Consider the following 13,568-nt stretch of genomic DNA (forward strand, 5'->3'; position numbering starts at 1 on the left):
CTTCAATACTGCAGATACTCGTAAATCGCCGCCCGGTGAAACCGTCTTCAATCAGGCGTACCCGAGGACGAAGGCTCGGCCTTCGGTTTCTCGCGCGGCGGCGCAACGCCAGGCGTTCGTTTCATCTTGCAGGAAAACTTGCATTTCACAAGTTCGCGCGTAATTCGCGCGCCGCGATTGCCGCGCCGAGCTGTTGCCGAGCGTACGATGTAACCCCGTAAATTATACCGTCGAGATGCTATCGCGCCCCGTATTGCGTGTCCCGTAATTCAGATAGCGTAACAGTAGGACGCGTAATTATTCCCTCCCCCCTTATCATCTCCCTCCATCGGAAAGGTATAAAAGTGCGAAAGCACGTCGAAGCGCGTCCCCCTCGATCCCCCTCCCCCCCACCCCTGTCGTCGTCTCGCGCCATCGCGCAATCACCGATTGCGAACAATGAAACAACTTCATTCGTCGCCAAGAAGACAACCGCTGCGTGAAAACGTGTAGAGAATGTTGCAAGTTTTTTTATGCTTCGCTGACAAATAAATGAACATGCAGCGATGTAATGCTCTGCTGAGGAACAAGCGTGAACATGCGGTGATAAATTAATCATCATTTCAGGGGGACTGTCGTGAAAAATGTTGGTCTTATTATCGTCATTAAGTAAAGGCGGAGGGTCAGAAGGTTTTCCTCGAGGAAAGAGACAATACCGAAATTTTCGTGCGTTTTTCAGTTTTTCCTCCTGGCGTTCCGTATCCGCGCTGTAAAAGAGACGGAGAAAAATAGGCGATCGAGCGACAATGGGCCGCTAATGTGAAAGTACATCAGATCAGATCGTCGCGCTGTGAAACACACAGTTAAACAGTGCATAACGAGTGAAGTCAAATACCTTTCATCCTGTTCCGTCGCGTTAGAGTCTATTGCCGATGGTTAACCCGTATTACACACACGCGACAAACACCGGCGCGTTCATTTGTCGCGCGTTGAAGAAGAGCGAGACGCGCGTACATTCCTTTTCGATATTACGATCTGACGTAATAATAGCGCGCGCGCGTTATCTTTTAAACGCAAATGGACGAGGCGGTCTGAGTATTTACGACGATAGCAAACGGCAGATTAGAAAACGCGGCTGTCTACGCTTATCTACGAGCGATCGATAAATTACAAGCGGCGAGGAGAACGGCAGGTTTTCACCCCGCGGGAAATAAAATCGTAAGACAGCCCGACGTTTGGCTTTGACGGAACCGCCACGCTCGCCACGGAACTCCGCTCTGTGTGTGCGGGGAACTTTTGATGGAAAAAGTTGGATTTCATCGTCAGGAGGAGGCATTTGGCAACGGCATGTCGAACGGCGTATCTCTCTGTGTTCTCCTCTCGCTGCTAATCGCGAACGTCGCGTCGTCGGAGGAAGAAATCAACTTCCATAACGTGGTCGATGTTACGGTGGGTTGAATGTTGTTGAGAGAGTTATTTAATGTGACGATCGCGATGGCATCTCATGAGTTCGCATGCCATTTAATATGCAGTATAATTGCAGTATAATTTAATATGCGATATAATCAATAACATTTCATGTACCAGGTCTGTAAATATGAAATCGGAATTTGCCCACAGATGGCCCTAGCTGTCAGTGTAGTTACCGTTAAACCGCGTCATTGGCGCCATTTCCATTTGTTCACATCTGACAAAGATTTTCAACTCACAACAATACAAGTATTTCATACAACAGCATAGTTTGTAACAGCGTTGAACATGTCGAATTTTGTGCCTGGAAGCTACGATTTGCGGACAGCATTGATTTTCTACCGCCATTCGAAGAAAACTGCTGCAGAATCGCATCGAATGCTTGTCGAAGCTTACGGTGAGCAGCATGCTCTTGGTAAATCGCAGTGCTTTGAATGGAATTAAAAAAATTCAAACGTGGCGATTTTGACGTGAGAAACGAAGAATGTGGAAGACCACCGAAAAAGTTTGAAGACAGCGAATCGCGAGCATTGTTGGATGAGGATGACGCTCAAACGCAACAACAACTCGCGGATCAATTATAATAAATGTGACACGAGAAGCCGTCTCCGTGCGTTTGCGAAAGCCATTTTGGGAAAGATCCAGAAGATGGGAAAATGGGTTCCACATGAACTGAATGAAAGACAGCAGGAAAACCGAAAAACCACTTGCGAAATGCTGCTCGCCAGGTACAAAAGAAAGTCATTTCTCCATCGAATTGTAACCGGCGATGAAAAGTGGATATATTTTGAGAATCCTAAGCGTAAAAGATCATGGGTAACTCCAGGCGAACCATCGACATCGACTGCAAGGCCTGATCGCTATGGACGGAAGACGGAATGCTCTGTGTTTGGTGGGATCAGAAGGGTGTGCTGCTATTACGAGCTGCTAAAACCTGGCGAAACCGTTCATACTGAACGCTGCCGACAACAAATGATCGATTTGAATCAAGCTTTGCGTCAAAAACGACCAGAATATCAAAGAAAGGCAACACAAAGTGATTTTGCTTCATGATAATGCACCATCACACACAGCAAAACTAGTGGAAGGAAACGATCGAGGCGTTTAGTTGGGAAATACTTTCGCATGCGGCTCACTCGTCAGACTTGGCTCCGTCTGATTACCACTTATTTGCATCGATAGGACACGCACTTGCTGAGCAGCGCTTCACTTCTTACGAAAATCTACGAAAATGGCTCGATGACTGGTTTGCCACAAAAGAGCAACAGTTTTTTTGCCGTGGCATCCACAAATTGTCAGACAGCTGGGAAAAATGTATAGCTAGCGATGGGCGATACTTTGAATAAAATATTTTTTATCATTTTCATATACAATAAACGTGTATTTTCTATACAAAAATTCCGGTTTCATATTTACATACCTGGTATTATTATATTTAATAATATACGTCATGCGTGTGCGTGTATGTGTCATTATGTATTAAGTAATAATATGCTAAATACTAGATAATATATATATATATATACAGGATGGCTCATTTTAATTTATCCACTCAAATATCTCGAAAAGTATAAAAGATACGGAAAAACGTTCCAAACAGAAAAGTTGACATTAATTGGTAGGAAAGATGGTACAATAAAAAATTGGACTTTCCGTGTAAGAGAAGTGACGATCAGTGAATATCTCGAAGGCGTTGCCATCTGTAAACAAAATGATATCGCTGTCTTGTCTATCCCTCTTCGAACCGAATAAACTCTTGTCTAAACTCTCCGTCTAATTTCTCCGTATCTTTTATATTTTTCGAGATACTTGAGTAGACAAATGAAAATACTCTGTATATTTCTCAACGTTCAATCTCCGCGCGATCCGACGAGAAGCGGGCTTCCTTTTAATTAAGGCTGGAAAACAATCACTCGAAGAAGCGTCTCGCTACCGTCTAGAAATCTACACCCGTCGTGTTCTCTCCGTTCAGATTTTGATCCTGAGCAAATGTATGCCGCCGAAAATTTCCGAAGAGACTTTATTGCTAGGCGGGGAATACAACGATTTCCTCAAACGAGCACTCTTCAGTATCAAGCCAGTAGCTCTGATAGCCGAGTCAAAGTACAGCGCTCTCGACAACTTCACTCGGACGAAGTACTCTTACCATCAGTATCTCAGCTATCGCTTCATCCACTTCCTGAGGAAGGTGCACCGTTTCGTGCTGGTGACGTCCTCGCAGCCGCTCCTGCGATCTGTTCTCCAGGTGAGAGAGAAATTCGAGATCTTCCTTTAGCGTTGTCGAGATCGGACGATGTGAACATCAGCAAAACGCGTCGTAGAGAACGAAGGATTCGCCGTGGGCGAACGCGGACGGATTTTACATCCTGATCGACAGGCAAACCGCGACGCGAGGCTGTGTAAACGCCCGCTCGTACCTCCGGGCGGCTTGGGAATACGACTTGCTGTCCGTCGTGTTCATATGCATCGACCCGAGTGATGGGATCGTCTACTACACGTTCAATCCGTATTCAAATCACACGTCGGACGGTTGGCAGCAGGATAGCGTTTACAAAGGACTAAACAACCACACGTGGACAATGTTCAAGAAGAAATTCGCACACGGTACGTAACAAGAAGGGAAAGGGGGAGGGGGAGGGGGGGGGGAGAATTAGCGCGCAGCGCTTGCGATATTCGTCCTCGGTCAAGCTTAGAGCGACTTGAGCCTCGATCGTTGTGTCTTCAGATGAAGACATATGCAAGGACTTGGACTTCGACAGGACGACCAGTCTGAACGGCTACAAGATCCGCTTGAACGCCATTCAGATGGAGCCGTTCTTGATGATCAACCTGACCGAGGACGGCCTGAACAAATTCGCCGGTGACAACAGCGAGGTCATCAAGGTGCTCTTCCGCAAGCTGAAAGCCTCCCTCACCATTGAAGTTTACAACGGCACCACCTACGACCTCGGCGGTATAGGGCCCAATGGCACCCTGTGGGGCATGCTGGCCGCAGTGGGTGACGGAAAGGTGGACATGGGCATGAACACGAGGTCGTTGTTCGTAATGTGGAAGCTCAGGTGCGTCTCCGGCGGAGCGAAGGGAAATCTTATCGGCTAAGCTCCAGTTCCACAAGTTCCACAATTCATTAAATCTTCAAAAGCTTCATCTTCGGATGAAGATAATGTATACACTTTGAAGCCATGTTTTCCAACAAATGTGTCCCTCACCTTTGTAGCATAGATTGTTTTCTCATTATCTTATCGACGCTCACAAGTCATAAGCAATGCTGTACCAACATAGATTCTGAATGGCTGGACGATAGATATCTTCACTTTGAAACTAGTGGCATTGGCGGTACATTAAACTTCGTTCACGCTTCATTGAGAAACGCCCAAAATTAAGGGCGTTTAACTTCAACCTCACAGGAAATAGATGGCAAAATGTGGGAGCCGGCATTTCCTTTAAACTGGGTTCAACAAGTTAAACTCCGTTTAAAGTAAGCTGTGGGACCGAGCTTAGGTGCTCGGACATTTTCACTTCCTTTAGTGCAAGCTTCATTTTAGAGAAAAGAAGCAATAATTAATAATATAATCAGGGATCAGGATGTCTCTCGGTCGGTAGCAACTTCGTAGTAATTAACGAAATGAGCAACCTGTGCGCGCGTCGCACACGAGCCGCGTCATCCCGCAAGATCGACACTTGAGGAGCAACAACAACAACACTTATCACGTATATACAGGTACACGTATCCTCACACAAGATCGGGCCTGTGCGTAATGTCGCAGCCGAAGCAGCAGATCTCGGAGTTCACCAAACTAATAACGTTCCTCCAGCCGCCGGTGATGGCGGGCGTCTTCATCGTTTGCCTGCTCACCTATGCGGTTTTCACGAGGAGCCAGGGATACGCTCGCGCCGCGCTCGAGGTGACGAGGCTCTTGGTCTGCGTGACGATCCTGCACCCGCCGAGGATCAGTTCCGCCCGGATCTTCCTGTGCACGGTGTTCATTCTGTTCCTCAACGTGAACTCCTTGTTTCAAAGTCGCTGGTCGTCCTTGCTCACCGCGCCGGTCTACTACGACACCATCAACAGCTTCGACAGTATCAAGGTACTTTAAGTCGAAATCAAGGTGCGTGCCGATGTGCGCCGATTGTGCTAATTACCAGCCAATTGGCGACCGACTGATCAATTTTGCGATAAGGGGAAATATTTTTTGGGTTACTCGACTCGCGATTCGATTCACGCGATAAATTCATATCTCGATTTCAACGCTCGGATGTGTGACACTTTTAATGAGAAGCATCAACCCTCTTCCCCTCTTCCCTCCCCACACCCTCTCTGTGATCTTTCGCAGGCACACGGATACAAGATATACGGGCCGGGGGCCTTGAAGAATTTCTTCAGTGACAACGTCCTCCAGTCGCGCTACATCACGGTGCCGACGAGCGACGAGTGCAAGAGGTTCGTGAAGAACTCGACGGAGAATGTGTGTACTGGTGATTGCTACCACATGTATCACAAAATCCGGAACGAGGATCTGGCCAAGTCGAGGAACTTGCGCGACACGACGCTTACGTATGTCACCCGCGAGGACTGGCCGTTGTACAGACGAGTGAACAACGCTATCCAGCAGATGGTGGAGAGCGGCTTGGTCAACAAGTTCCGCGCCGACAGCCTCGGGAAGCTCCGGAGAAGAAGACTGATGAGAAGCGCGAGGAAGAAGAACTTCAAGGTGATGCTGCTGTCGCAGCTGGCCTTCAGCTTCTATATCCTCGGTATCGGCTACAGCTGCGCCACTGTGGTCTTCATGATGGAGCTGTTGATCGGTAGATCGCGCGGTAGTCGGAGAGCGAGGAAAACACAAGCGAGAAACAGTCGCAACAAATATTGAAATTGCGAAACTATAGGAATTGGAACTAAAGGTCCGACTCGCAATGGAATGGGACAGGTCAACGGGAAGATTGCTAAAGGGAGCTTCCCAACCACAGTCGATCGCTTTTTCGATTTTTAATACAGTTGTTTGTTCAAACGAACTTTTCCCGGTCGCGGTGTTGTTTCTCGTACGCCTCTTGGATTCTCAGATGGGGACCTTGATTATCAGGTTGATCAGAAAGTCTTTTCGTGCAAACAGGAAGAAGGATTGCTCATCGCGATCACTGTAAGCTTGAAAATTCTGTTCTTGAAAAAGAGCACTGGTCCTGGAATTAAAGAAAAGATTCGACTCTCTCTCTCTCTCTCTCTCTCTCTCTCTCTCTCTCTGGACTAACTCTCTGGACTAAAGTTCGCCGAATCGAATTCTTTTTTTCCGTTAACAAAGTTTTGCAGGGGTCTGAAGGAATGAGAGTAATAATGGGTGCTCGAGAAATTCCCAATTAAGCTCTCCGATTTTTCTCACCGAACGTGAGTGCGCTCACAAGGAGACCTTTTAAGAAGACCTTTCGAATAAACCATGAAATATATAGAAGGTGTGAATCTCTCATCAAGTAAATAGATATAAAATATCTACATGCATAAGAAATACATTCGTTATTGTTCATACATTCGTATGTAATACTATGTAACGTGCGAGAATACAAGCAGAATAGACATTTTGTGAAGAGAATCGGTTTGTGTCGACAATAATTTCACGCCCAAAACTTACATATTTTCCGCCGGGAAAGGCGGCAAAGGAGGCACACTCGCGAAAAGGAGAGGTACGTTTGAAATTATCAAACACATTTCAAACATGCCTGAAACTTTCGTCCTGAACGGCAAGTTTGAGAACGTGCCAACCCAGGCTTGACTTCGGCTCATCGATTGTCTTCCGCGAAGCAGTAACGGGACTCTGCGTAAACCCTCGTGTCCCCTCGGGATTTTCGGCTGCCGTCGACTCGCGCGATAATATGCGGTCACAGCGATTCCGTCGCATTCGTCGAACGAAATATTGGCGCGCTCACGGTAATACAAGTTTCCGCGCGCGGAAGAGCACGAGTGTTCTCGCGACGCACCTGCGTCAACGATCTCCGATTGCTCTTCGGCGACTTTTCAGCGACGGAGCAGCCGAGTCCGTGAAGTCACTTCGATGACATCCGCGCGGTGGGAATTTATCTTCTTCGCAACGGTCGTGAGATGCTCGTACCGATCTTTGATACACACGGCCACCGAGGTCACGGAAAAGGACATTATGCTCGGACGAGTGGTAGAAAAAAAACTTCCGCTTCTCTCTCGCTCGCTCTTCTCTTTCTACAAAGTGCGCCCACAATGGGCGTCAAATCTGGTGATTTACAGGATAAGGTCTTGAGCAGCTGCCTGGCGGACGAGATGAATTACGTCGGCCTGCTGAGAGACACCGAGATCCCTGAGAACTGGTCCTATTCTCTCATGAAAAACACCCCGGCGATCAGGCTGAGGATCCCCGTCTCGAACTTCGATCAACCGTTTCACCCGCCGAGCATGTTCCGCGACAAATTCTCTCGGCACGACAGGCTGCACGCGTTCGTCCTGCTCGTATCGTCTCCGTCGAATCTGAGACGTTTGATCAGGAGACTTATGGGATCGATATGGTGGAATCCCTGGGCGTTTTACGTCATCGTCGACGCGGACGTCGACGCTTGCAGCCGCCGGCAGCCCGAAGCTTATTTATCGATCGCCTGGGACTTGGATCTTGAGTCCAGCGTGTTCTTCTGCGTCGATCCTGGCGACGGATACGCCGTGTTCACTTACAACCGCTATGGAAACCCAGCGCCCAAGACCTGGCGCGCGGTCGAGTCCTCCGTCGACCAAGAGAATCGTACTTGGGACATGCTGAAGCTCAAACTTCAAGGTATGAACGTGTCAGAGTGTAGGGTTGCATAATTCCCTTCTTCGGGAGGGGGGGGATTTCAAGGTGTCGATTCAAGGTCCTCGACATTCCTCGATTGAATCGCGGTTGAGGCGATGTATCGCAGGCAGGATACTTCTCGCATAACGGCGACATAACGGATGATTTTAGACGGGACGACTTGCGAGGATCTGCACTTCGACAAGAGGATTCAACTAGGCGGTTACAGAATCAAGATGCTGGGTATCGTCTCTCCCCCGAACCTCTTCTTCGACTCTCGGAGGAACGGCACGGAAAAGTACGTGGGTCTGAACGGACTCATCCTGAGCACGCTGATCGTCAAAATGAACGCCAGCGCAACGGTGAGGTTACTCCGGAATAAGACCCAGAGTCAATCGTTGCTGCGGAACATGTCGGTCAGCGAGTACGACTTGCTGATGAACGCGCAATACATCTTCGACAAGTCGGCCTACACGATGACCTATCCCCATCTGGAGTCCGGAGTAGGCATGCTCAGCAGGTAAGTCTTGAAAAAGTACGACAGCTCTCTTCGAGAGAAAAAAATATCGCTAGAGAAGACACACAGACGAGACTGATCGAGATTTCCTTTCGTATCTCCCGGATCTGCATCCGATCTGTGTCAGGCTATTCAAAATTTGTCCGAATGAAAAAAAGTAGTCCAGCCTGTCGTCCTCCTCCCGTCCTTTCCGCAGACCAAGCGGCTTCGACTCCAACGAGACGAAGATCCTGAAATTCATGAGCCTGCGGCTGATAGTCTGCATCCTGCTGGTCTCCGCCGTCACCGTGTTCGTCCTCAGCGTATTGGCCGGCCTGGGATTAAGCTCGGCCTGTCTCGAGGTCGTAAGGATCACGGTCAACTCATCCGTCCTGCGGTTCCCTCGACAGGCACCGTTGAGGATCTACCTGCTCACGGTGATCCTCCTGTTCCTGATCACCGGCTCGACCTTCCAGAGCAGCCTGTCATCCATCCTGACCTCGTCCGTGTCGAGACCGGACATCGACAGCAGCGCGGCGCTCAAGCGAGCCGGCTACCTCATCTACACGTACACCGGCTACAGGAACGCGATCCAAGACCCGGTGCTGCAATCGCGCATCAGGGAAACGGACAAGCGGGACTGCAGTAGATACGTCCTCGAGCGGCCTAACACGGTGTGCGTGGCGGATCACTCGAAGCTGATAAGGCTCGCCTTCGAGAAGGACCTGCACGTCTCCAAGCACCGGGTAACTAATCTGTACATGGGCTACGTGACGCGCCCTAATTTCCCGCTGGTCAAGCGGGTCAGCAGGATGCTGATGTCAATGTCCCAGGCCGGGCTGATCGATCTTTGGCAGACGCTGACGGTGGCCGTGTACAAGAAGCAATGGGCGGTGAAGGCGCAGGAGATGAAGACGAAGCGATATCGCCCGATGAACACGGCCGACTTGCTGTTCGCTTTTTACATATTGCTGTTCGGCCTTGGTGCCTCCGTCGTCGCGTTCCTGGCGGAGCTGGCGTCGCTCGCGCGCTCGACGAAATAACGAACGGGGCAGTTGCTGAGGCGAAGCGGCGCGAAACGGACAATCTTGCGTAATGGAGGATATGAGAGATGCGAAATACGACCGTCATCGTCGTCTACTCGCGAAATCTCCACCCACGTATCTTCGTCGCGCGACTCTTTCGTTCCGTTTGATCTTCCCGTTGATCGGTGAAGCCTCATCGATTCAAATCGCTTGTATCTCCTCCGTTGCGATCTACCCTATCTTATCTGCTCGCGCACTTTGGACAAGATGCGACAACGTGGGCGGAGAGGGCGAGTGTGTGTTGGTGTGTGTCGGCAGAGAGAAACAGGCGACTGTAAATTTGGTCAATATTTTATTTATTCCATCATTTTAGTTTAAACAATTTGTTCATTCGGGGGACTCCACGGTAAAGCCCCGTAAAATGAATATGATATAGTAAATAGGTTCCTTTTTACAATTTATATATCATGTACACAATAATAATATAACGTAATATAATATAATATAACGCAATATAGTGTATAATGTATAATATAATAATAATAATAATAATAATAATAATAATAATAATAATAATAATCAATAAGAATAGTAAACATAATGTAGTAGCAGTAGTCGAAAATAATTATTAATAATTAGAATAATAGCAGTAATGAGAGCCTAAGGCGCAAAACATAAACAAAAATATAGAGTACACGTTATATGGTGACACGCCGTCCTCATTAAACGACGGCATTTTTATCTATGTATGTACGCATTTACAGACCGTATCAACTGCTTATACATCATTTTTTCCAACATCCTTGTCTCTTTAATTTATTAATTTTAGTAAAGGCTCTCTCTTGCTCTCTCTCTCTCTCTCTCTCTCTCTCTCGCTCTCTCTCTCTCTCTCTCTCTCTCTCTCGCTCTCGCTCGTTCGCTCGCTCTCAATCCGTTTAAGCTGAGATTACTATAAAATAGGTAAAAAAGCCTTGTTTCACAAAATATCTCGCAAATATATAGATATATATATATGTATATGTATATATGTATATATTGTCACGGTCTTTCTTTTTCCACGTGTTATCTCTTCCCAGTCGCCGCTGCTGCGCGTCTCACATGGTTCGCTTTTTACCGACTTCTACTTCGTCCTCGTCGTCCACATGCAGGTGGTAGTATAATAGCGGTAGTGCAACAGTAGAGTAGTTTCATATAGTCTCGTCGAGCTACGAGCTGACTCGTCGAGAAAGTATATTTCGCGGCGCGCTCCGAACGGACAAAGCAGAGTGGAGCAGACGCGCGATGAAAGACACGAGATCCGATCAGACGCGCGAGCGGAGCAAAACGAAGAGGAGAAGCCGAAGCTCTCGACGGCAACGGTACGAGAACAAAAGAAAAGCCGGAAGTATTTCGGAAGGGAAGGAGGGGGGGGTGGTGGTGGTGGTGGTGGTGGTGGCGGGAAAGAACGAAAAAAAAAGAAAGAGCACGACCACTCGTCATCTCGATGACGTGGATTCTCGCATTTTTCTTTTCCTGACATAATTTATTTACAATTACAAGTTGTACGGCGCGGCGTGTGTCTGACAAGGCGAGTAACGAGAGGAGATCTCGCGTTGCTATCGATCACTCGATGCGCGCAGAGTGACGCGTCCGGGGTCGTCGCGAGATGAAATATCGCCGCGAGTCGCCCCACGCGCGTTGGCCGCGCGTAAACTTTTTGTACTCTTCCTTCCCCTCTCGCTACGCCGCCGGCGAAAGCGCGCCCTGACGACGCGACTGGTGATCCGTGATCAAGCCGTGAAGAGGAAGTCCTCCCCGTTCCTGTTCTTCGCCACGACGGGCAGTGCGAAAAAAAAGCGCTGACCGGTCTCTCTCGCGACACGTGTCGTGTCGTTCGCGAGCTTCCGGCCAGCGAACAAAATAAAAAGAAGAAGAAAATAGCAACGTCAACAAAAGGTCGACGGATGACTTCCTCCTCCGCCAATGATCGACCTCCATCGCGTTTCCGGAACGGAAAGGAAGAGAAAGTCAACGCAGAGGAGAGGGGTGTGTAACGCACGCGAGAGAAAAAAGGATCCCGATACAGCCGATACCTTCTGCTTTATTGAGCCGCTCGATTCGCCGCAACAAGAGAGTTTAAGTAACAATCGAAAGGTCCTCCGAGCAATTTTGCCGCTCTTTGCGTCGCTGGTGTCAGGATGCTTCGCGGATGGGTCAGCGATGAGACTCTGTGCGTGCGCGCGCTCGTTTGCGTCCGCAATTACTCCCAGTGATGTAATCTCTCCCCGTCTCCCCCCGTCTCTCAACCCGGAAATTACGCGTGCCGGTGTAATGCGTGTGCTAAATATCTGTCCTGTATGTGTGTGTGTGTGTGTGTGTGTGTGTATCCGCGCGCGGATACGTCCGTGTGCATGCCGCGTGTCGGCCTCCGCGCCAATAAATACGATAACTAATTAATTAAGAATAAAAATAAATAGAAAGCAAGCAGGTAATTACGCGTATCTCATTAAGCTTGAGTTTGGTCTCTCCTTGGTGCGGTTGCCATTCACGTGTTCTCCACGCAACACACTCTCTCCTGCCTCGCCGTGTTCCTCCGCGATTAGCCCTGCCTATTCCTTCGCTCATTCCCGTCTATCCTTCCTGCCATCTATCGCCTGCCCGTCAGTCCGTCGCTAAATGATTCGTTAAGTAGGTCCGGTGAACGTGTAATTAGTCGATGTAACGTGTGTACATGTGTGTGTCTGTGTGTACCTAATATACCTCAGCACGTGTACCGCGTGGTCGCGTAATGCCAATCAGAGACGGCCGCCTGTACATATTGCTTGCTCGGCATCGGCGATATACTCTGCGTGTCACGAAGGGAGGGTAGATTCTCGGAACACGCCGCCGTCTATCGCCGCGATCGCTCCCGCGTAATCGCACACACCGTTAAACGCGGAACGCAGGAGAACACCGAAAGAGGACGTAAAACCGCCGGGAAACGATGGCTCTCTCGCGCGGCGCCGGTGGTGGTGGCGTATGTCCACGTCGACGATCCGATCGAGCCGACAACGAGCGCGGTTTGGAAGCCTAGCTGGAGGTGACGCGAATCGCGCCCTAATTCTACCCCCATACGACAAGTGAACAGGGGAAGGCGGGGAAGGAGGTGTCTATCCTCGCGGTCGTGCGCGTTTGGACGCGTTCGTCCGAATACGATCGATCGAGTTTCGCTCGTGCTTCACGAGCTTCTCGCCGATCTTCGGGGCGCCGCCGTTAAACCAGCCCGTCCGTTTCGTCGCGCCTCGCAGCCGACACGGCGCGTCCGCTCGAAGAAAACTGTCGCTCGGTCGTCTCTGACGAATTCCCGGGGGGGGGGGGGGAGGAGGGAAGATGCAGCACCTCGCGTGTCCTCCTCTCCGCGCTCGCAGCGGGGATACTTTGCGGCCAGAAGAAAAAAGAAGACGTTTCGGAACGTCGACCGGGAAGTTTCGGAGCGTCCTCGAGGAACGACTCCGGAGAATTTGGCTGATAACAAGGCGATGACGGGTGACGGGCTCTAAGATGCTTCAGCCGTGAAGATTGATTTTCCCTGAAACCGAGCGGTAAATCGCGTCGCGATGGCTGGCCCCCCCCCCCTCCCCTCCCCCCAAGCGGCGGTCACTCTTTTGGCACAATCGCGATGAACGGGGAAGTTTAGCAGCGGCTGGTTCGTGGCCGAGGACAAGATAGTGATACACAATACACGCCCGTACGCGCGCGAATATAGTAAAATAAGTGTCGTATAATCATACATCGCGTGCAATAATATTAATTATATAATTATAATAATATATGATATAATCGTTAAATTAAGGTTGCGTG

At 49.3% G+C, this 13,568-nt stretch overlaps 1 protein-coding gene across 1 annotated transcript; it reads left to right on the forward strand.

Annotated features, from left to right (window-relative positions):
• The first annotated feature begins 1,001 nt into the window (after positions 1-1,001).
• LOC112589814 (Ionotropic receptor 94d) lies at positions 1,002-6,679 on the forward strand. The gene is made up of 6 exons (XM_025304477.1): positions 1,002-1,428; positions 3,422-3,694; positions 3,771-4,053; positions 4,175-4,508; positions 5,171-5,537; positions 5,784-6,679. Exons 1-6 carry the CDS (start codon positions 1,279-1,281, stop codon positions 6,318-6,320), a joined length of 1,944 nt encoding a protein of 647 aa, XP_025160262.1. The 5' UTR covers positions 1,002-1,278; the 3' UTR covers positions 6,321-6,679.
• The last annotated feature ends 6,889 nt before the right edge of the window (positions 6,680-13,568 follow it).

The sequence above is a fragment of the Harpegnathos saltator genome, unplaced genomic scaffold (genome assembly GCF_003227715.2).
Source record: "Harpegnathos saltator strain DR-91 unplaced genomic scaffold, Hsal_v8.6 scaffold61, whole genome shotgun sequence".
In the NCBI taxonomy this organism is placed as follows: Eukaryota; Metazoa; Arthropoda; class Insecta; order Hymenoptera; family Formicidae; genus Harpegnathos; species Harpegnathos saltator.